The sequence below is a fragment of the Ananas comosus genome, linkage group 6 (genome assembly GCF_001540865.1).
Source record: "Ananas comosus cultivar F153 linkage group 6, ASM154086v1, whole genome shotgun sequence".
NCBI classification, from domain to species: Eukaryota; Viridiplantae; Streptophyta; class Magnoliopsida; order Poales; family Bromeliaceae; genus Ananas; species Ananas comosus.
Window position 1 is genome coordinate 12,695,111 of NC_033626.1, and position 24,236 is coordinate 12,719,346.

Below are 24,236 nucleotides of genomic sequence, written 5' to 3' on the forward strand. Positions count from 1 at the left end.
ACATATATTTTATATTTATATAATTTATTAAATTTATATTTTATATATAAATAAATAATTATATATAATATATATTTTTATTATTTAATTTTAGCAAAATAAAAATATAAATGCGAGTTTAATTATAAAAAAAACTCATTTATATGTAAAGTTTACTATTAGACAAAGTTTAATGGATAAGATTTATAAATTTATTTTTTATATATATTTAATCTATTTTTTTAAATTATTGTTCGTTGCGCGTCGTGTTCGGCTCGTTAATAAACGAGCCGAACTATGAGCTGAATTTTTCAGCTCCAGCTCGTGTTCGGCTTGTTTATTAACGAGCCGAACACGAGCCGACCCCAGCTCGCTTGTGTTCGGCTTGTTTACACCCCTACCACCCGTTTCATTTATTTTATTTAGAAATAAACTTAGCTGGAAATGTGAAATTCAAAATATCATCATTGAATGGGCCCTCAGGTTGTTTTTCTTATTAATACTTGTGAAAAGTTGGGCACGTTTCTTTCTTACTTCTGAAGGGAGATCTGGTGGCCCTACAATAATTAGGTTGAAACTCTCGCAATGTTAGCTAATTAGACCTTTTTTTTAAAGGCGAAGTAACTTTCTAATAAAAGCTCTAAACTATTTACTGGACAAACTATAACTTCTCAATGCTATTTCCCAAAATCAAGAAAAAAAAAAGTTTTGGAATCTAATCATAACACAAAATGATTTTATAAAACGCTCGTATCTCTATTTTGACATGGCATAGTAATCACCATCTTTCGGGACCTTCTTCTACATCTACACATATATATACTCACTAAAAACCATTTATTTATTTTTCTGTGATGAAACTTATTCCGTCTCAAAAAGTCACAAAATATTTTTTTAAAAAAATTACACTTTGATTATTACTCATTCATAATGTACGTCCCAATTTTCCCCCTTTATGTCGGTAGTTGGCTTTTCCGGGTAACCTCTCATTGGTCGAATAAGTGGCATATATAATTAATGCATAATGATGACAATGATGTACTAAAATATGTGGGTGTTTAATGTGCGAGTTTATCTTGGGGGCTGGTCTAAAACAAATAATAATATATACATTGTGTATACATTTGAGCTCTTTCAATAAAAATTTTGCTATTAAAATATCCGAACGATGATAGATAGCATAAAATATTTGTGGACAAACTAGATTCATTAATCTATTCAAGTCGTTATCATACGTCCTTACTATATATTTTTCCTCCCCGTTTTACAATTTGATTAGAATTGCAAGCAACCAATGAAAGCGCCATTTTGTTCTGCTCCCATGGTGATTAAAATTATTCTCCAAATTTGTTCCATTAATTTTTATAAGTAAAAATAATAATAATTCATGAAATATAAGATATATGTAAATTATTATCTAAATATTTAAAGACAAAAAGCTAATGTAGCAATCTATCAATTTTAATTAACTATATATCCTTCATTCGAGGTAGTAGCTCTATTTGTAGAACTAAACTGTTTAATCCTTCAAAGAGTTCTAAAATTTGAACTGGTCTACTGGACGTAAAAGTCTACGCTGACTTTCCAATGGAAAATTGTCACTTTGATTTTTTTTTTATTGGATTAATTGTCACCATATTTAATTAAATATACGGTGGAAACATCCAACATCTCCACCAATTATGTAACTCTTGGATGAACGCTAGAGCCAATGAAGGTTAAGCGTTAATGCTATTTGTGCACCCTACTTTTATATATAAATTATAGGAAAAAAAATATAGACAATTTGTTTTTAAAAAATTAGTATTAAAAACAATATGATAAAGCTAGCATAAAATAATTAGTTTTAAATTAAAAAATTATAAAATTTATACTTATTTTTATGTGTATGAATAGTATGGCTAATCAAGATTGCTGTTTCAATTGCATAATTTTATCTTTATAAGATAATAAATATAGTATATTTATTTTTAGTAGTTAGTGTCTCTAAAACTGGTTAATTGGTATCTGTCTCGTTTAATTACATTGGAATTTTAAAATTTTAAACGCTGATCATTAAATTTTTGACAGTTGTGATAGAAAAAGGTTGATGTTATAATTGTTCTTCACTATAAAAGAGCTGATCTTTGCAGCGTTGGTGTACGGATGACGTGATGGACCAGGTGCAGCGAACAACCTCTCGGAAACTCGGGTCAAATCCTACTAACACCACCATGGCCTTTTTTTAAAAACATTCCACAACGAATGGCCTCAAAGTAAAGAATCTCACTTTCTTCCCCACCAACCCTTCCCCGTCTCTTCCCCCATCCCCATCCATGGCGCTCCTCCGCCGCCTCGTCTCCTCCTCCTCCTCCTCCTCCTCCTCCTCCGCGCTCCTCCGCCCCATCCTCACCTCGCCCCTCTCNAAATTAATTAATTAATTTCATTGAGTTTAGAGATTTAAAATTTTAAATTTTGAAGTTTAAAATTTGAAACTAAATATTATAAGTTAAAATTAAAATTTAGAATTTAAAATATAAAATATAAAATTTGGAATTTAAAATCTTTAAATTTAAAAGTATCAAAATTTATAATTTATATTTATATATATATATATATATATATATATATATATATATATATATATATAGAGGGAAAGAAAGAGTAAAGAAGGGTTTGGGAGGACCAAAGGGTGACACGTGTCCTTCCAAACCCTCCTTTAATGTAGAAAAAAAGAAAGAATAGATTATAAGAAAAAAATATATAGACAATTTGTTTTTAAAAAATTAGTATTAAAAACAATATGATAAAGCTAGCATAAAATAATTAGTTTTAAATTATAAAATTATAAAATTTATACCTACTTCTATGTGTGCGAATATTATTGCTCATCAAGATTGCTGTTTTAATTACACAAAAAAAAAAATCTAAATCTTTGCACAATTTTATCTTTATAAGATAATAAATGTAGTAGTATATTTATATATAGTAGTTGGTGTTTCTAAAACTAGTTAATTGGTATCTGTCTCGTTTAATTATATTACAATTTTAAAATTTTAAACGCTGATCATTAAATTTTTGACAGTTGTGATAGAAAAGGTTGATAATATAATGGGAAAACTTTAAAAATCCTCCCTATGGTTTTCTAGTTTCTCACTTTGTCCCCATGTGATTTAAAATGTATCAAATTGTCCCCCTGTGGTTTCGTTTTTATTTTTTTTTGTAGCTTTTTTGTTAATATTTTATTAAATTATGTATAAAAAACTTCAGATACCCATCTAGATTTATCAAATATTTATTTTAGTACCCTTTAATTTTAATTTTAATTTTATCACCGATTTAAGAAAAATAAAATAATAAAATTGATAAGAAAAAAAGAAAAAAGAAACCACAGGGGGTTAAATATATACATTTTAAACCACAAGGGGCTAAAGTGAGAAACTAGAAAACCACAGGGGTTTTTTGAAGTTTTCCCTAATATAATTGTTCTTTACTAAAAGAGCTGACCTTTGCAGCGTTGGTGTACGGATGACGTGATGGACCAGGTGCAGCGAACAACCTCTTGGACACTCGGGTCAAATCCTACTAACACCACCATGGCCTTTTTTTTAAAACATTCCACAACGAATGGCCTCAAAGTAAAGAATCTCTCCTCCGCCCCATCCTCACCTCCCCCCTCTCTCGCCCCTTCTCCTCCGACCAAACCCTAACAATCGAGACGAGCGTCCCCTTCACCGGGCACAAGATCGAGCCCCCCTCGCGCTCCGTCGACACCTCCCCGGCGGAGCTCCTCTCCTTCTTCCGCGACATGTCCTTGATGCGGCGCATGGAGATCGCCGCCGACTCCCTCTACAAGGCCAAGCTCATCCGCGGCTTCTGCCACCTCTACGACGGCCAGGAGGCCGCCGCCGTGGGCATGGAGGCCGCCATTACCAAGAAGGACTCCATCATCACCGCCTACCGCGACCACTGCACCTTCCTCGCCCGCGGCGGCACCCTCGTCGAGGCCTTCGCCGAGCTCATGGGCCGCCGCAACGGCTGCTCCGACGGGAAGGGCGGCTCCATGCACTTCTACAAGAAGGACGCGAGGTTCTACGGCGGCCACGGCATCGTCGGCGCGCAGGTCCCGCTTGGGTGCGGCGTCGCCTTCGCGCACAAGTACTTGAAGGAGGGGGCCGTCACATTTGCGCTCTACGGCGACGGCGCCGCGAATCAGGGGCAGCTCTTCGAGGCGCTCAATATCTCCGCTCTCTGGGATTTGCCCGTCATTTTGATCTGCGAGAACAACCACTGTGAGTAACGTACGCGATGCATCAAGTTTGCCATCTTGGATCTGGATAAGTTGTCGATTTTTGTAGTTTATTGCAGATGGAATGGGGACGGCGGAATGGAGGGCGGCGAAGAGCCCGGCGTATTACAAGCGCGGTGACTACGTTCCCGGACTGAAGGTGAGGATAATCAGATAATGGCCTTTTCCATTTAATCTTGCTTTAATGGTAGGAGAAACATAAACCTTGTTAGGCTGTTGGATCGGATCTAGTTATCTTATTTTATTTTATTTTATTTTTATGTTAGTGCATACTGCATACTGCATAAATTTGTGGTCTTGAAAAGAGGGCTTGTTGCGAAGATGTTGGACATTCTAAATTTGATCAGATAACTTGATGTTCAACATTGCTAAGTGTCTGGCAAACTATTTGATAGTCATATCATTCTCTGTTGATGCATTTTGAATTACAAATACTTAAGTTCCAATTGTGAGGCCCAAGTTTTTCAAAATGTAGTGTCTTACCTATTTGAGATATTAGATCATTCTGGAAGTTGATTATTATCTTTCTCTATCATTTTTCAAGGAACTTTAATTGGCTGCCCATCAAATTTTTTATTCCTTGTCCAAGGATGATGCTTAATCATAGAGTGTGCCTTTTGAGTGTTGCGAGTTACTGTCACTGTGAGACTCCAGATAGTCCTATATATAAGATATAATAGGGCTAATACTCTTAATCCGGCTTAAACATTTTGGGCGATGGCTAAGCCCAAAAGGTTAAGAGGGTTAAGCGTATTAGGACGGGAATAGTTCTAGAATGAGTGACCTGCTGGAAAGTTGTAGCGTCATAGTTGGTATCAGATCCAATTACTATTCGGAAGTGTGAGATGAGTCTCCGCTGAGTCAGGATTATACAGCGGGGAGAGCGAGGCTCTCATGCTGTTGGCTGTTCCACAAGGTCGGTTTAGACTAGCGAGATGAGTCTCACATCGCTTGATACTTGTGAATCTGAGCATGACAAGGACGTCAGGGCTTAAGGAGGGGAGAATGTAAGACCCTAGATAGTCCTATATATAAGATATAACAAGGCTAATATTCTTAACCTGGCTTAAACATTTTGGGCTGTAGTTAAGCCCAAGAGATTAAGAAAGTTAAGCGTGCTACGATGGGAGTAGTTCTAGGATGGGCGACCTCCTGGAAAGTTGGGGCGTCACAGTCACAAAGGGAATGCTGATCATGTTTTGATTAAGTATCATGCCATGCATGCCAGTTGTGGTGATACATGATCACCAACTGAGTCTTTGAGCTTTTAAGATATTTTGAGGTAAGGGGTCTCTGTGGGGATATAATCTGCGTCTGAAGGTATATGGGTTGAGTACAAGATTAGGAATGGAACACAATAAATCACTTTTTGTTGTTCATATAGCAACTAAATATACAATTCACGTCTTTTTTCACTTCTATTCAATTTTTCAGTAAGAACAATTTGTATATATAAAATTCTTAGCATAGTTCTTGTATTCAATGCAGGTTGATGGAATGGATGTTCTTGCTGTAAAGCAAGCATGCAAATTCGCTAAAGAGCATGCTCTTGCAAATGGTCCCATTGTAAGTGCCTCAGAATAAGTACCTCAGAAACCTTCCATTTATGCCACTGAGCACGCTACATCGCCACAGAATCTCTTCTAACTTTTTTACCCTTTGCAAGATACTGGGTTAGAATTTGGGTTGGGAAGAGGTCTCTGGAAACGATTTAAAGTTGTGTTTCTTATAACTGCCATTGGCACCAGGAAAGTTTGGAGGAAGGATTTAGCATGGAAGGGACATAAGTACAAAAATAGCTGCAATTAAGGCCATATTTAATAGTTCGATCCAAAGACTTTTAAATTATCTTTGGAAAAAGCTGTTTGTTAAATCCACAAATGCTATGTTCTTGTTATCATTTAACAAACATCATGTTCTTGTTATCTTACTCTTCATCTTTGGGAAAAGCTGTTTGTTAAATCCACAAACGCCATGTTCTTGTTATCATTTAACAAATGTCATGTTCTTGTTATCGTTATGCTTCATCCGTGAACTAAATTATGGTAGTTAGCGAAAATGTGAAGGGTCAAACAGTAAAAATATAATGTATCATAAGTTTATGAAGACATCAACTATGCTTCTGAGAATTGATATTTCTTGTTTGGCACCTATACAGTGATGCCATATAAATAGTTTGACAATTGTCTTTATATTTATTTGGAGCATTCTGTCCATATGACATTGTCTTGTTACTCAATTATGAATGATAGCTTGATTATTAGATGATAGTTTGACTATTGGCTTTATTCTTATTTGGAGCATTCTTTTCATCCGCAAATAGCTTATCACTCGATTATGAAACCAAAGGGTATTATTTATGATCTTTTTTTNAAGGGGGGGGGGGGGGGAGGTTGGGGCGGGTGCAACTCAGTATTAGCAATATAAGTTGGCATGGTTTTAACATAATGATCAGTTTTTGACCATGTTTAATTAAATGATGAAAATGACTTATGCCTAATCTTTTTTTAATTCAGATCCTTGAAATGGATACCTATAGGTATCATGGACACTCTATGTCGGATCCAGGGAGCACTTATCGGACTCGTGATGAGATCAGTGGCGTACGACAGGTAAGGATTATACCCAGTTGTAATTATGAGTTGCTCACTACTTTGCTTTCATAAGTTTTTGTATTATCTCATCTACAGGAGCGTGATCCAATTGAAAGGGTTAGAAAGTTGATCTTGGCCCATGAACTAGCCACTGCCTCTGAGCTTAAGGTATTGAACCATATTTATAGACCAAATTATGCCATAAGAAAATCTTCAGAACTTAATTGAATATGCAGAATTACTAAGTTAAGATTGATTAGCCGTTATAATTCCTTTTGCCTCTTAAAATTTATCTCAGGATACGGAGAAAGAAGTGAGAAAAGAGGTTGATGATGCCATTGCTCAAGCTAAGGTTGCAATTGCCTTCTGAAATCAATGTTTTTCATCATTTCTTTGTTGTTCTCTTTTATATGTTGACATGTTGATTTTCTTAACTATATTTATGCCCTTACTATTTACAGGAAAGCCCTATGCCTGATCCATCTGAGCTCTTCACAAATGTGTATGTGAAAGGTTTTGGGGTGGAGGTAAACATGCATATCCTCATTTTTAAGTTTCTTTCTCTACAGTCTGTCTAGATCTCCTTTTCTTCTTTTGAACTTCTGCCATGAACTGTAACATGGCCTTTGGCCCAACATGTTCTTATCGTTTGCTATTGTTTTGATAAAGCAAAATGAGGACGCCTAGCTATACAGTATTTTCTGTATGATTGTGCTGATATTACTTTAATCGCCTACCTTTGTCGGTGCCAATAATGTATGCATAGCTTGCCATATTAAATATATATGCTTTGAGTCAAATACTGATCCCTGATAAGAGTAATTAAGCACGCCGATGTTTTCCACCATTCTTACCTTTGAAAAAGGAGAAAATGTACACTTCATAGAGAGTATATCAACGAACATGCCTGCTATTAATATTTCTTTGGGTTAATTTCATACAGATCCCTGCAAATATAGTGAATGACAAATATATTGCTATAAAGTTCAACTTTCATATGTCGTCCCTGCAAAAGTCCTGATGTTTTCAAATATGTCCTTGCTGTTAGAATCCGTTAGAAAAATTTAGTTAACCATAGGTTAAATACTTAATCCTAATTAGTTTTTGACATCTTTACCCCTTTATATTATACTGTTATGCATTTTTTAGGGATATATTTGTGATGACAAAATTAAAAATATAAACGGTTTTCTAACGGTAACAAACCAGAGGGATATATTTGAAAATATCAGGACTTTTAAAGGGACAACATATGAAAGTTGAACTTTGTAGGAATATATTTGCCATTCACTATGTTTGCAGGGACCTATATGAAATTAATTCTATTTCTTTTAATGACTGTAGTACGAGAAATGTATTATCCCATAGGCAAAACAGGTCAAACTTGCAAGGTCAGAGGGTGGTGTAAGCTGATAATTACACAACAATGTTACTGTTAAATTATTTATTAATTTGGTAAGCTTTGAAAGCAATGGAGGAGCTCAAATTAAACCCAGTGGACCGGACACAAGAAATTAGACCTCTATATTTCATCCAATATTTAATCAAATGAGCGGAATTTCCATTTAAATAGCCGAGGTTTTGGGTTTCCTGTTTCTATTTAGTTAGTGATCAGAAGCAGCAGATATAGATGAGAAAACTATTTTATTTTCTATAAATCTTCCGATGCATAACTTTTTTTCTTTCTTTTTTTTTTGCAGTCTTTTGGTGCAGACAGGAAGGAGGTGAAAGCTGTTCTTCCTTGAATTCAAGCAGCTAAAATTTCAGTGCTCTCCTCATTTGGGGGGAATTAATTATCTGATTTGTTTACCAATAAAGATGGGAAGATGAAGAGGCTTTGTCCGCCGTCAGTATTTGTTTGAGCAATTCGACTTGTGCAGCAACACGCATCTTCAAAAATTGAGGGAATTCCTTATTTTTAACCCTTCTATTTTTTCAGGAAAACTGAATCTTGTGTCTTTCTTATGTTTTGTTATACCGGCCAGGAGCTATGCTTGCATAATGGCGACCATTTTGGAATTTAAACTTTATATCAATTGGATGGCTTGTGAAGCCAATTCTTTTGCCTGCACTGCCAAGTATTTTGACATCTGAAAGCTTTTTCTGAGAAAACTGGTTAGCATTTATCTAACCTTTGCTCCATGTTTACATTTCTTTTCTTTTCTTTTTTATGCATTTGTTTATTCTTCACAACCCATGAATAACTCTCTAGACCACTCTTGTTTATATATTAAACTCCTGACAGCATCTACATTATTAAATGAGAATCATCTTTTGTGGCTCATTGTTTTGCGCTGAAAAATACTTTCTGTACACCCTATATCTGGGGTACTAGCCTTACTACCATCCATTGAAAAATGCTTTCTAACCCTATGCTTTTGAATGGGCGGGATGTAAAATTTACGCTTTATATGTATAGGTAGCGTCGCTTACTGCTGCATCCGGAAGCAGATTAGAGACAGTTCAATTTTCTTAAGCTCTCCGAGCTTAGCAAAAGAATAATCTATAAATTTCCAAGGCTGAAAGGGAAAAGATCTAATCCAACGTTGCTTTTAGTATTAGTTCTATAGTGAAGTGTTAGTTCTAAGTGATTGTCCGTAGGTGAAAGGTCCTGAATTTAACAAACCATGCATCATGGTTGGTGAGGAAGATAACCCAATCCTTATTCTCCCCCACCTACGCCGATCAATGTTTTCTGTCGCTTCCTTGGAGGCTAGTAGTTAACTAATCATGAGTAAAACCCTACCACATATCCAACGTCACGTGTTTAGTTATGCTTGTGAACCTTTTTTATTTTATTGTTTTGCTTACGCGTGCCAAATTGTTCGAACTTGAAAATACAAAATAGACACATCGCCTTCCGCACTGTGTTTCGAATTGCTCCTGATAGTAGCTACTTCGTCGCTTTCAAGCTTGTTTAGCAACAGCAATGTGAATCCTTTTTTTTTCCCTTTTTTTCTCAGAAGAAATGTGACTTTTGTGCTTTTCTGCATTAACCATTCCTGATAGCATCAAAGCAAATTTTAAAATCAACCTATAAATCACTATGCTATGTAGTGGCTGTTTACTGAAGAAATTGCGCAGTTCTGGTTATATAATCCTAACCAAAACTAATGTAATATAAACTTAAATTTACCCCCCTCCGCATTCTTTGAAGGGAATTATTGCAACGACCAAAAAAACAAAACCAAACCGTGCTCTTCCTATGCTCCTATGTTAGTTTACAAATGTATTGTTAAATATTGCGCCTCTTCTAACTAAAAATCCTAAAACCTTCTTCTTACCTATGTTCTGCTTCATGTCCAACCCTTAATAAGATTTCAATATTTCCAGGGGAAAAAAAAAAAGGTTAAATGCTTCGAATTAGAACAGTACGTAATAAGTAAGTGCTCCAATTTGTTTTTAGCACCCTCGAATCAATGGCGCGACCCCTTGGCCAAGAAATGGCACCTATTATTCTTATGAGAACTGTTCAAGTAACCGAGTACATGAGTACTTTATTTGTCCTGGTTCCATATCGTCGGTGCTTTTTTTTTTTTCTTTTTTTTTTTTTTCGGGTGCGTGTATGTATGTGCGTTGTTTGGGCATATTCTTTAGCAACATTAACATGCAAGGGAAAGATTCGAGAGAGCAAGAAAGCAACTGATTAACGACACCTGGGTGGGTCAACGAACGCGGTCGCGTTAGCAAATTTTAGATGTGCGAGGAAGCAGCACCCCATGTGTTGTATAAAGCTTTAAATAAAACCGATTCTTTTTTAATAATAAAATTTATATATTATTTTTATGATTTTATACTTCCTCATTTTAATACTCTGTGATTTAAAATGTATTAATTTAGAATTCTGTCATTTTATTTTTCTCTTTTCCTCAGCCTTTCCATCAATTCTTCGTTAAATTTTATATAAAAAACTTCAGATATCCAACCTATAGTTTATCCAATATTTATTTTAGTACCATTTAGTTTTAACTTTGTCGCTGATTTAATAAAAAAAATTAATAAAAGAGAATAACAAAAAATAAAATAAAATTATATAATATAAAAATAATATACTTTAAATCACAGGATACTAAAATGAGAAAGCATAAAATCATATGCGTGATATTTGAAGTTTTTTTTTTTTTTTTTTACTCCAAGCATTAGAAGATCAATGTCAACATGCAAACGCATCATCACACCTCGCACTCGGAGACAAACCAAACTTTCTCAGAGGAGTTAAAAATAATAAAAATAATAATAATAATAATAATAATAATAAGGGGGGAGTTGTTTAAGAGGAAATTTCGAATTTCCTCTATTGATATGTGGAAGGGTTCAAAACTATCACGTTTTTTCGAACAAGGAACCTTCACTCCTCAATAATGAGTCAAATTTAATAAATCGAAAGCGACCGTTGGTTGAAAATTCAAAGATTTAAATTTGACACGTTTTGCTTCTTTCATCATTCCGAGGCTCCTGACTCATCTAATAGACAGAAGAAATTAACCTTCCTGTCCGAAAAATTAAAATTTTTTTTTAGAGAGATAGATAGTACGGTACATGTTTCGTTTATTTTATTTATAAATAATAAATTTAGCTAAAAATATGAATCAACTAGGATTCGAACTTGAGACCTTAAGTATTAACCACAAAGCCCTTTGCCAATTTTTTTAGGGACGATTCAAAAAATTAAAAATTAAAAATATATATATTTACAGTACATATATAAGGTAATGTTTACCAAATTTTGTGAATAAAGTAAATTATTCGGTAAATATTATCTTTACATAGAGTTTTATATTTGTAGAATGGTAATAATTATAGAAAAAAAAGAAAGAGGATACGCAACCATTAGATGACTAACTCGATATAGAAAATCAAATAACACGTAAAGGAAGAAATAATAATTTGTACATGATGGTGATATAATTTTTTTATAGGTACCATATACAATGCCGAATTTCAGGTAATTAGTTATAATATACCACTAATGGAATGAAATATAGAGCTATGGTTCTAGAGTTTCGAAAATACGGAGGTCCTCATTTTTGTAGGTTGTTTTCGATGATGGGACATTCGATTCAGCGATTGGTTTCATTAATAAACAAAATATACAACATATTGAAACTATCTAGAAACAAAATTGAATAATTTTTTGTAAATGAGTAACCTAAAAATAAACGGCTGAAAATAAGAATCTCATAAAAAATATTGATAAAAAATTCAACTTTTAAATCAGAAATATTGATCTTGCTGTTGATATCAAGTAAAATTTTCTATTAAAGTTTTATATAATTTGAGTTATTCTACACCGTTGAACTTAAAAACATACCACATCGACCGTTAAAATAGTAATTTTTGTAACATTTTGATCACATGATAAATGATGTGAAAAAATTATAAAATTTAATTTTTAAATAGTTTCAATAGTGTAAATTATACCTAATAGAGCCGATAATCAAATCGGACGTTCTATCATTGAAAATAACTTATAAGTACGAAAGCTTCTGTATTTTTAAAAGCATAGAAGACGTACTCATAAAATATTTTATATATATATATATATAATATAGAGTACCACCCATCAAACTTGATGGGTGGTTAGAAAGTTAGGAGCACAAAAATTACTGTGCTCCTAATAGCACAGTAGCCCTGCTCTATATATATATATATATATATATATATTAAATGGTGGTGCGAGAATGATTAACCAAAAAAAAAATCCCACGCACAAAAATACAATTAATTTAAGACTTTAAAGAGTTCACATAAAATTTTAAATAGTTGTTACAAAAGTACACCCTGCCGACGTGCAGGCTCGTTCTATTCGACTCTCTATACGTGTCGTATTTAAATTTGTGAGAATTAATGCGCAGCACATTATTTTTCTATGAAAACTGCATCTCGTGTTATTGTTGTTATTATATTATTATTATTATCATTTTTGAGAAACATCTCGTGTTAGTGTTACATAAGGTAACATCTTAACAGCGATGCAAGCCTTGCCCATGAATTAAGTTAGTTTCTCATTTTATCGTAAGACTAAGTTGCGATCACGAGTCCATCCTTAAAGGGAAGGGTCTCGTGACAGCTCAAATGGACGGCTTCGATTAAAACTAAGTTGATATGGCATCTACGATGATGAAGGAGAAATACCTTACTCTTTTCCGGCGCATCCAACCATGTAGCCCAAGAAATTGTTCGATGCACCGCGGTCCGTGCACGAGAGCATCCAACCTCAAATTTACAGATTTTAACTGACACTGTTTACAGCAGTTAGTCGGTTAATACATTCAATCAAGAATGAAAGAAAAATAGTACAAAATATAAAAACAATTTCTCTAGAATGTAATATAGTATATAGTGTAACTAAGTCTAATTTATAACTCCTACATAAGTTACAGATAAAAAATAGTAAGTTTAGAAATGGACATCAAAAAGCAATATGAATCAAAATACACAAATAAACAATAACCTATACTTTTTCTCTTTAAAAAAAAAAAGAAAAACCTGTAGTTTTATATGAAAGTTTGAAAAAAAACTTGTCGAACATAGTAGAATACACAATATAGTTAATAAAAATAATAATAAATTAAGTGTAATAGGATGTAATTAAGACTATGAATTACAGCTGGTAGTGTGCATAAATTGGCTCTTAAGACATTTTTATTTATTAGAGATCTCGTATAGACCGCTGTGAGCCGGCTTTTTGTGGTCCCACACAGCCTGCGGTCCAGCTGTCGCCCTGCTACTGGCCACGCACTCATAATGGCAATCGATTTTTTTAGTTTTTAAAAAAATCCCTTATTAAAATATTACACCACTACCCTTTCACAGAGGAACCCTTCCCCCATCAAGGAACCCACATGGAAAGCGAACATGGAACCACCAGATTGAGCCACGTGGCGGGGCCCACGTGTCAGCCCCCCCACTGTCGTGACATACAACATCGATCTGATGACGACTCCTCGAGTCCATCCGCCGCACCAGCACGTACCCGAAAACTATTAAAACCCTCGACTACTAATTAACGCGGTTTTAAACCGATCGGAACCGAAGAGTAGGTGGACCGGGTCCAAACTAGACTCGGTTATTAAACCAAAAAAAAAAGAAATACCCCTGTGCCTCACTTAAAGGAGATCTGAGCCGTCCTATCCAACGCGCGTACGCTTGGGATCTACTGCGGTGGTAGTTGTTGGGTGCGCGAAGCAAGAGTTATTATTACTTGGTTTAAGTTATAAGAAGCGGTAATAATGATAATAAAATAATAAAAAGAAGGGAAATACGCGTCTGAGGAAAACTCCCTTCTTTATAAGCCCCTTTTCTCTCCCCTAAAATGCCCCACCGACCATTTCCCCCATCCCCCCTCTCTCTCTCCATCCGCTTTGATTATTATAGAACAACAACACAAGAAGGAAAGAAGAAGAAGAAGAAGAGCGGAGGAGGACGAAGCGCGTACCTTCACCGGCGGTGTAAATGCGTACCGATACGTCCCCTGCGCTGCAGGTCGGGTTCCAACTCTTCTTCTTCTTCTTCTTCTTCTTGAGCGGCGGGGAGATTGGTGGCGGTGAGGCTGCAATCGCGCTCCCCCGCTTCGCGGAGGCGCCGCAGTTCCGGAATGGCGATGGGTGCGCGGGGAAGGGGGGCGGGGGGGTGTGCGACCCGGAGCTCGTGCACATCGCGATGACGCTCGACGCGCACTACCTGCGCGGGTCCGTGGCGGCGGTGTTCTCCCTCCTGAAGCACGCGTCGTGCCCCGACTCGCTCTTCTTCCACTTCGTGGCGTCGGAGTCGGAGTCGGAGTCGCCGGCGGCGGCGGAGCTCCGGCGAGTGGTGGCGGAGACGTTCCCGTCCCTCCGCTTCGAGATCTACCCCTTCCGCGAGGAGCTGGTGGCGGGGCTCATATCGGCGTCGGTGCGCGCGGCGCTCGAGTCGCCGCTCAACTACGCGCGCAACTACCTCGCCGACCTGCTCCCCCCGTGCGTGCGCCGCGTCATCTACCTCGACTCGGACGTGCTCGCCGTGGACGACGTGCGCCGGCTCTGGGAGACGCGCCTCCCCGCCGCCGCCGTGGTGGCCGCGCCCGAGTACTGCCACGCCAACTTCACCCGCTACTTCACCGCCGCGTTCTGGGACGACCCCGCGCTCGGCCCCCGCGCCTTCGACGGGCGCCGGCGCCGCCCCTGCTACTTCAACACCGGGGTGATGGTGGTCGACCTCCGCCGGTGGCGCGCCGGCGGGTACCGGCGCCGGATCGAGAAGTGGATGAGGGTCCAGAAGGAGCGCCGCATCTACGAGCTGGGCTCGCTCCCCCCCTTCCTGCTGGTCTTCGCCGGAGAGGTGGAGGCGGTCGACCACCGCTGGAACCAGCACGGCCTCGGCGGGGACAACGTCGAGGGGAGCTGTCGCCCGCTCCACGCCGGGCCCGTGAGCCTCATGCATTGGAGCGGCAAGGGCAAGCCCTGGGATCGCCTCGACGCGGGGAGGCCCTGCCCTCTCGACCATCTCTGGGCGCCCTACGATCTCCTCCTCCCCCCATCCCCTTCCTCCTCCTCCTCCTCCTCCTCCTCCTCCTCGGCAATGGCGTCCTTGCTTCTCTCTTTGTAGATACTGTAGATCGCATTCTTTTTTTACGGCGGTGACGCGCTTCGTCACCTCCTCCGGCGAGTGTAAAGCCACGACGACGGAAAACGGTGGGAGGAGAGAGAGAGAGAGAGAGAGAGAGAGAGAGAGAGAGAGAGAGAAACGGAGTGAAGAGTTATTTGAGATGAGGGGGGCTGCGGTGGGGGTGGGGAGGAAGATGGATTATTTTTTTTCAGTTCGATTCGTTTTGCATTGAAATTCTTTACTTCGTTCGTGTACAAAATAAAAGATAGAAAGAGATTATTCCATTTCATTCCATTTCTCTGTGATTAGTTTTCATACAATCGAGTTCTATAGTTCTTAATTTCTTCGCAATCGAAAGCGATTGAATGAATACCTTTACCTACCCACCTTCTTCTAACTTGTGATGTCAATGATCAGGTCATATGATTGATTTCTTTTAGTGAGAATAAGGAACAGGAGTTTTGGGGCCCGATTATTCTTACGTATTTGTTATGTTTTAGAATAAGTTTGCTTTTATCCTCAACTACAGTTGTTGTTGTTGTTGTTGTGTTTGTGTTCATTGTAAGCTTCGTTTCGTCCCTACGCGGTAGTGGAATCCAAGGATACATGTTTGCGATGATGTGCAGAGGGAGAGGGGTTTCTGTGCCAGCTGGAGGCAGGGCAATGCCAGTCTGGTTGCCAAAGCTAAAAATCGGTGGACTCGTCTGCACGCTTTATGGCGACCAGCGCTAGCGCTCGTGCTTTCTAGAATCTTGTAACGTCTACTTTTTTTTTAATCTATACTTTTGCCCTTCAGTTGGATGGATGGATGGCTTGCGCCACTTACTAGTATGTGGATATATTATTTAGCTTTGCTTTCTACGTTGAAAGGGTTTTTTTCTTTTAATTTCTTTATAAAAATTTAAGTTATCTTCGTTGGAAAATATGCTTGTGTTTTTTTTTTTCCTGTGAGATTTGGTCTCAACTTGTTATGTTTGCAATTTCTGTGCACCGACAGAAATAAATTCCATCGGAATTAGCAAACCTTTTGGCAGAAGGGACTGGTACAAATAAGTGAGTATACATCGACAATTTTTATTACATAAAAAATGTAGGAAACTAGCCTAAACTATGGCTCTATACCTCATATTTATTTTAATGTGCGTCAGTAATAGTTTCTATGATTTATGTAATTATATATTTCTGTTTAAGTAAATAATGTGCGTAAATCTTGACCCAAAAAAACATCACGTACATACCCAAAAAAAAATTAAAAGTTAAAAAACTAGGTACAATCTACTAAATTGGCAAAATTCATTTTAACTTCCATTTATTTTAAACTCGTTTCTATCCATGAGCAAGGGTTGAATCTCCACTCAAATCTCCAACGAAGGAAGCCATGTTATTTCGCGCTACCAAGCTTATTACGGCTTGTCTTCCAAGTGAAGTAAACATCTCATTACACTTGTCCCGTATAAAGAACGCACCAATATCCAGATCTTCAACAGTAGTTTTTTTTTTTTTTTAATGACTACAGTATTTACCTTCGGATCAACCAAAGGGTAAGGGTCCGTTTGGCTCAATGCAAAACCATAAAAAATAATTTTTCGTGTAAAAAATTTTCAGCAATTTTTTTTTTTTACGTTTTATAGTAGTATTTGATTTGTAGAAACAATAATAATTTTACATTAATATTTGTTTGTTTGGTTGAAAGAAAAAAAAATCACTCTAATTTGATTAAAAAATGAATAAAATTAATTTATGCAACTTGAGTTTTCGTTTTTCACCGAAAAATAGCAAAAAATAAAAACTTAAATTTTTCTCTAAATCCGTAAAAATATTTTTATGGATAAATATTTTTACATCAAACCAAGGGGTTTTTTTGCAAATAGCCCCCTGACAATTTTTTTTTTTAAAATTAGCCCTGTGTAAAAATTATTTGCAAAAATGGCCCTGGCCCCGTCCCGTCAGCGCCACGTCAGCGCCACGCGGGCGGGGCTGTGGGATATATTTGTATTGGACACGGTGAATCATTCACCGTGTCCAATACAAATAATTGGACACGGTGAATGGTTCACCGTGTCCAATACAAACACCCACAACTTAGCCATTTTTGGCTAAGTCGGATGTATTTATATTGGACACGGTGAACCATTCACCGTGTCCAATACAAAAATCTTGTATTGAACACGGTGAATGGTTCACCGTGTTCAACTTATACAATTGGCCCAGCTCCGCCCGCGTGGCGCTGACGTGGCGCTGACGGGGCGGGACCAGGGCCATTTTTGCAAATAATTTTTACACAGGGCTATTTTCGAAAATAAAATTTTTTATGGGGCTATTTGCAAAAAAAGCCCTCAAACCAAACAAATGGAAAAGCATATCTCATACGGAAAATAATTTTTTTGTTCATTTTATGCAAAACCAAACACCCTCTAAGAAAAAGAAACAACGAGAGAAATCACTGCAAATGCCGAGCGGACACGACAAGAATCACTACAGCCAGCTCTACAGCAGCACTTCAAGAATTTCCGAAGCATATGATGCAAGTCGAAAGTGCTTATACTTGGATGTCTAGTCTTCAAGCACAACTAAAGAATCTACCAGATTGTATAAACCCAGAAATTATAGTGAAAAGTTGTAAGCTATGTTCGGAAGTTGATAAAGAAGAATATGCAGTAGGCAGACTCTGCATCCCCTTCCATCATACAAATATGCATACTGGTTGAGCGAAAAGGCCGTCAAGGAGTAGATGATCTTATTCTCCTTCAAAATCCTGCTGATTTAGAGATTTGGGCTAGGTGAACACATACACATACCTGTACATATGCATACGAACACCAACTTACATATGCTGATACATACATATACTACATATTTACATGTAGTCCATGAAGAGAGCACAATAGTTTCAAGATGTACGCTCGACATTTGACACTATACAATTTCAGAGCTGAAACAGAGACTAGGATGTGCAAAACATTGAAGACCTTACTGCCAATAATTACTCGAAGCATAATCCCAAAGTTTTGAGTTCTGCTTGAACCTTTAACTTGCACTGAAAGTATATCAACAAACAACGCATGACTGCTTAAAGGATTTCATGTCAGCATTCCCCAGCATTCAAATTTTCATACTGCTAAAATTGCAATAATATGCAGCTCAGTTTTGCATTAAAATTGAGAATATAAACACCCACACACGTTGCACATTCACTTTTTCAAGCCTCCAGATGAGCTCATAATAGAGTTCGCGCTGCAAATCATTTCTAGAATTAACATGACGTTAAATATTATATTATTACTTCCAAAGCCAAAGAAGTATAACTGGAGTGAAAACAATAATTCAGCATTGAAAGGTATTGCTTCCTAATAATAAAATTCTCGAGATACTCGCAGATGCTTCCTAACTAGAATGATCAGCAAATTCTAACCTAATCTGAAGCATTTAATCATTTTATTGATGATTAGATTTTACAAAAAGGGGAAAAAGAACTAATAAATAATTAATAGATAGCATTTCTCATCGAAATTTATACAGGCAAAATGGAGTAGGAAGCGAAAAACTTATACAGGCTTAATGGTTCTGAAGGATACCGCTTCTTCTTGCCTCTTCACACTAACCCAACGACACAACTCAGTTGCAGCCTGTATTCTAAACCTCTCAAATGATGGCCCAGTAGCATACACCTGAGAAAAGGATACATAAAGTACAGTGTACAGCTTCAATAGAAAATGATAATATTGAGATAGCTAGAGCCTAGAAGAATCGTAACAAACAGTACAGACAGTTACTCTGCCAGCTAATTTGAACATGTATTTCAAATTTTGATTTGAAGCTTCATCTAAGTATCTTGATATAGGTTAAAAATTCGGTCCACAAATCTTCATGAAATATCATATAGAAGCTGAAAACTCAATATATTCTGGCAACATCCTAGGAAAGCAACACCGGAATAGATAAGGTGACATTTTTTTTTCTTTTGGCGGAGAAAATTAAAGCAGTCATTTCAATGCGCCCAATCTTCCTTTGCTTTAATCTATATAGTGATACTACAATGCAGAGAGACTGGTAGTACCAAGATATATATCATAAACTTGTCCAACAGATTGGCGCTATACTTAAATCAATTGCTAGGACAGAGAGAGGCAAAAACATCGGTCGCCAAAGCTTATATCCCAGATTTAATAACTATGTCCAGTGCTGCTAGTACAGTATCATGGACTTTCCTCATGATATTATCTCTTTCCTAATTCTTTTCCGCAAATCAGTCATCTCTTCTATCCAACAACATATTACCCTAGCCAAAACAAAAATAATCCTCAAAACCAACTCCGGCATCCCTTTTTTATTTTTCGTGAATGAAACATGGGATCAAAACCACCAGTTCATTTACAATATGCTTTGCATCAAAATTAACCCATGTTGAGAAGATTATCAGGCATTCGTTACATGCATAAGATGAACATCTTATTCAGATTTAATGCAACAACAGGAAAAAGTACAGTTCATAACATGACTGGCCTAATTATATGATAAACTTCAATTGTCCCTTTCTCCATGAGAAAAAATCAAGTATCCTTTTGCTGCAAAGAACGAGAAAGTGTCTGAATGTTTTATTTGCAAGCTTCGAGATAAAACAGGAACGTTTGGTTGTTTTACACACTTACTACCCAGAAATGCCAATGAATTTTGTTGGAGGAAAAAACAAACAAACAAACAAACAAACTAGCTTGCACAGTCTAAAATATTACGCCACAGAAATGGAAAGGAAAGAAATTTAAGACTAAGGAAAAGAATGTACCAATACAGAAGTTTTGCAAGATGATCCCGCGAAGTGCAAACCATACTCTGATTGACAAAACAGCTATGGTCACTGCCGGCTTTTAATATGCTTGAATATTGCGACAGCCTTTGATCACCGCCGTCAAAGGTTTTTTGTAATGTACACTGAACAAGCCGTCGAATAATCTCTTCAATCTCTACGGATGAAGGTTGAGATAATTCACAGACCTGTTGATTTTAGTCCGCAATTTATGTCAGCAATTGATGGGAAATAAATCGGCAAAGAACACAGATTCCTTCAGCTCTGAAGACTAACCATTTCAGGATGCAATGACCTCAAATACTTCAATAGGTCATTGTTGTTTTCTTTGCTTCGTTCCAGCTTCATCTTCTCCTTATTTTGCGCACCTAACTCCTGAACATGATTAAAAACATTCATGAACATAACAAACACTTCATAATTGGAGCAAGACAAATTATTCTCCTGCCGTTTTTATAAATTAAAACTAGAATCATGACATTTAATACTTCAGAGCCCAATTAGGCATCAAAATGGGTCATACTCACCTTCTCAACACTAACCAATTCTGACTCTAACTGTTTTATGTAGCTTAAAGCAGCCGGAGACAAATCTCCGAGACTCTCACGTGAGATCAACTCATCACCACTGTAAGCATCTTGAAGCTCTTTCGCTCCTTTCCTATCTTTGTTCGCCGGATCCGGCGCTACAAAACTATCACCAGAACCAGCCGTCGCTTCCCTACTCCCATTAGAGCTCTCAAAATTCTTAGTCAATAACATCCTATACTCCGCATTCCACAACGTATACCTTCACGAAGGTCAACAAAGAAGCCAATTCAGATTAAGCTTCTATTTAAGGAAGGAGAAAATAACGCGAAAATAATAGATAGATAGATAGATAGATACGGATTGAGCATTGAGGTACCCGGTGATGATGGAAGAGCGGAGGATGTCGTGAAGCCGCTCCTTAGAAACCCTAATCCAGATATCGAACTGAGCGGATGGGAGCAATCCGAGCATGTCCGAGATGGTGCGCTTCATCGAATCCCTAGCGGGGGCCGACACGCCCTTCCCCACGACGGCGGTGTCGAGGGGCTCGATGCGGAGGAGCACGTCGCGCAGCGCCGCGAACTCGCGGCGGGAGGCGGCGCCGCCGCCCTGTCGCCGGAGGGAGACGAACTCGTCGGCGAGGCCTCCGCCTCCGCCGCCGCCGGAGACGACGCAGCAGAGCAGGGGCTCGGAGGGGGAGAGGGGGAGGAGGAGGAGGCTAGGGTTTCGCCGGTGGATGGGAGTGCGTCGGAGGGGGAGGAGGCGGGGATAAGAGAAGAGGGCAGGGCGCTGGGGTGGCGGGAAGAGCGGGGAGTGGTGGTGGTGTTGGCGGGAACGCGAGAGCGCGAGGGCTCTCGGGGCGGCCGCCATGGGGCGCGGAGTAGGCGGCGGAGAGAGATGAGGTGGAGAGAAAGCTCTCAGATGTCGACTCATCGCGAATCTTCTAAAGAAGTTGCTTTTGATTTTAATAATAATGCCAAATTGCACTTTGATCCTCAACTTATAAACACAACAATATATCATTTAGATCTTCAAACTGTAATTTATCCTAATTTTTATTTAAAATTATCATTATAATCAAGTTTTTTTATAAACACTAAGTTATGAAGGGATGTGCAGTTTAGATGATAGTGGTCATTTAGGATTGAATAGATGGTTAGTTAAATAGTATAATTTAACTGGTGAAAATGATCAAAGCAGTAAATTTAATGGCTAAAAACTTGATGACACCAAATGCTTCGTGCTATTAATAGTACAGTAGCCTAACTCATTAATTTAATTGACTAATTATTAATATGTCTTTAATATTGAAGTGTATGCATGTTGTAATTAATGATACTACAACTAAATTGAATTGTAAAATTTAAACATAATAATTTATAAAATTCTAACTAAAAAATTATAATATATTAAATTTTAAGAACCACATTGTTGCATGTTATATAGTGTTGGGCCTAAGAGTGTAATTTAGCCTTCTTAATAATTGTAATTGTAATGAATGATTGTTTCCTATTTCCTCAGCTGCTAGGTGGATCGCACTTTAGAATGATAATTCAAACTTTAATTTCAAAATATAGCTAGAGATAATTTTAAATTTGTTGTTTAATTATTATTATGATTTGGAGTTATATTTGAATTAGAATCTATATATTATTTGGAGGTCTATATATATGAAAAGACTTGTGGCTTGAAAACCTACAACCAAGAGCTTAATGAAGCAGAGAGTTAAATAAAAATTTCGATCCAAGTAGCGGTTGGTAGATGATAATGTGGCTGAGATGTAATTTTAAAATTTTTGATTAATAAAATATTAATTTAATTATTTTTCTTCTTTAATGTCTCTTCTTTATATTAGTTTATATTAGAATTTTAGATCTTGAATTGTATAATCGGTATCATCGTGAAATACCGATTTCAACAGCACAACTGAAATTAGAGCTATTATTTAACTTAAAATTTTTGATTAATAAAATATTAATTTAATTATTTTTCTTCTTTAATGTCTCTTCTTTATATTAGTTTATATTAGAATTTTAGATCTTGAATTGTATAATCGGTATCATCGTGAAATACCGATTTCAACAGCACAACTGAAATTAGAGCAAAATTTTAAGTTAAATAATAGCTAAACATATCATAAATAAAAGTATTGTTATTTGAAATAAATTTTATCTTGTTTTATTGTTTGGTTGAGCTGGAACAAGAGTTTTGTATCTCTCATAAAGCCAATAACTGCTGTGATCTCCGCCCAGTCCAACTGAAATCCTAATATTTCTTTTTATTATTTTATTTTATTATTATAAGTGAAATTTCCATAGTCAAGTGCTAAGAATGGTCAACTGTTCGTAGATCCGGTCCATTTTGCTTGTTTTGACCATAGGGTTTGTTTGATTCACTTTTTTTCTTTTTTTTAGATTACTATATTTGATTTATTACTTTCTATATAGTCTAGTTGATAATACAGTATAATTAACAGTGCAAAATAACTCAATAATCATAATATATTTTCAAACGGGTAAATTAGTATCTAATATTTGCGATACATAAGGGGGGAATAGAGTTTGGTGAGGCAATAGAATATTTTTTTTTTATTTTTACTTATTTATTTTCTCTCATTTCTTTTTTTTTTTAATCTTATCTTTTGCTTGTTTTCTTATTCTTATTTTTTCTCTGGAGGCCTAATAACCTTAATTTTTATAACTAAATTTGTATTTTAATGAATATATGGAGCGAATTGTATGCTAACTTTCTTTTAAAAAATAAAAAAAAACAATAGAATAGAATTAGTGGAAAAATTTTCTGGGACCAGAGTTGGTGGATGGAGCGTCCTTTCATCTTGGTTTAATAAACGAGAAACTTCAAATACTTCCCGTGGTTTCGTATTTTTTTATTTTAATATTTTTTAGTTTAAAGTGTATCAAGTTAGTATTTTATGGTTTCGCACTTTCATATTTTAGTACCATGTGATTTTAAATGTATCATGTTAGTACCCTGTAGTTTTATTTTTGTATCAAGTTAGAACCATGTAGTTTCAATTTTCTCTTTTTATTATCCATTTCGAGATATATAATTTAACGAAATATTAAACCACATGATACTAACTTGATACACTTGAAACCACATGGTACTAAAGTGAGAAAGTACGAAAACACATGCTTGATACACTTGAAACCACAAGGTACTAAAGTGAGAAAGTGCGAAAACACAGGGTACTAACTTGATACACTTGAAACTACAGGGTACTAAAGTGAGAAAGTGCGAAAACACAAGGTACTAACTTGATACATTTTAAACCACAGGGTACTAAAGTGAGAAAGTGCGAAACCACATGATACTAACTTGATACACTTGAAACCATAGGGTACTAAAGTGAGAAAATGCGAAAACACATGGTACTAACTTGATACACTTGAAATTAAAGGGTACTAAAGTGAGAAAGTGCGAAAACACAGGGT

At 36.8% G+C, this 24,236-nt stretch overlaps 3 protein-coding genes across 4 annotated transcripts; 2 read left to right on the plus strand and 1 right to left on the minus strand.

Moving 5' to 3' along the window:
- Positions 2,204-9,003, plus strand: LOC109711548 (pyruvate dehydrogenase E1 component subunit alpha-1, mitochondrial-like). Of its 2 annotated transcripts, none has more exons than XM_020234665.1 (9): positions 2,204-2,375; positions 3,632-4,250; positions 4,327-4,406; positions 5,756-5,833; positions 6,784-6,879; positions 6,958-7,029; positions 7,160-7,213; positions 7,323-7,388; positions 8,562-9,003. In XM_020234665.1, exons 1-9 carry the CDS (start codon positions 2,295-2,297, stop codon positions 8,604-8,606), a joined length of 1,191 nt encoding a protein of 396 aa, XP_020090254.1. In that variant the 5' UTR covers positions 2,204-2,294; the 3' UTR covers positions 8,607-9,003. The 2 variants fall into 2 exon arrangements, with proteins under 2 accessions (XP_020090254.1, XP_020090255.1); XM_020234666.1 differs by having other exon boundaries at positions 2,204-2,351; positions 3,608-4,250.
- LOC109711549 (probable galacturonosyltransferase-like 6) lies at positions 14,158-15,787 on the plus strand. The gene has a single exon (XM_020234667.1). It carries the CDS (start codon positions 14,317-14,319, stop codon positions 15,445-15,447), a length of 1,131 nt encoding a protein of 376 aa, XP_020090256.1. The 5' UTR covers positions 14,158-14,316; the 3' UTR covers positions 15,448-15,787.
- Positions 18,692-21,742, minus strand: LOC109711995. Its single transcript, XM_020235396.1, has 5 exons — positions 21,158-21,742; positions 20,779-21,040; positions 20,528-20,626; positions 20,231-20,439; positions 18,692-19,115 (listed from the first exon to the last, which is right to left on the minus strand). Exons 1-5 carry the CDS (start codon positions 21,712-21,714, stop codon positions 19,040-19,042), a joined length of 1,203 nt encoding a protein of 400 aa, XP_020090985.1. The 5' UTR covers positions 21,715-21,742; the 3' UTR covers positions 18,692-19,039.

Bases quoted from the DNA above. Each gene is read 5' to 3' on its own strand.
- LOC109711548 (XM_020234665.1), top strand. From the start codon at position 2,295: ATGGCGCTCCTCCGCCGCCTCGTCTCCTCCTCCTCCTCCTCCTCCTCC. The intron at 5,834-6,783 runs GTAAGTGCCTCA...TTTTTAATTCAG, and splicing joins CTCTTGCAAATGGTCCCATT to ATCCTTGAAATGGATACCTA. The intron at 7,214-7,322 runs GTTGCAATTGCC...TACTATTTACAG, and splicing joins ATGCCATTGCTCAAGCTAAG to GAAAGCCCTATGCCTGATCC.
- LOC109711549 (XM_020234667.1), top strand. From the start codon at position 14,317: ATGCGTACCGATACGTCCCCTGCGCTGCAGGTCGGGTTCCAACTCTTC.
- LOC109711995 (XM_020235396.1), bottom strand. From the start codon at position 21,714: ATGAGTCGACATCTGAGAGCTTTCTCTCCACCTCATCTCTCTCCGCCG. The intron at 21,041-21,157 runs GTACCTCAATGC...ACCTTCGTGAAG, and splicing joins CGCTCTTCCATCATCACCGG to GTATACGTTGTGGAATGCGG. The intron at 20,627-20,778 runs GTGAGTATGACC...AATCATGTTCAG, and splicing joins AATTGGTTAGTGTTGAGAAG to GAGTTAGGTGCGCAAAATAA.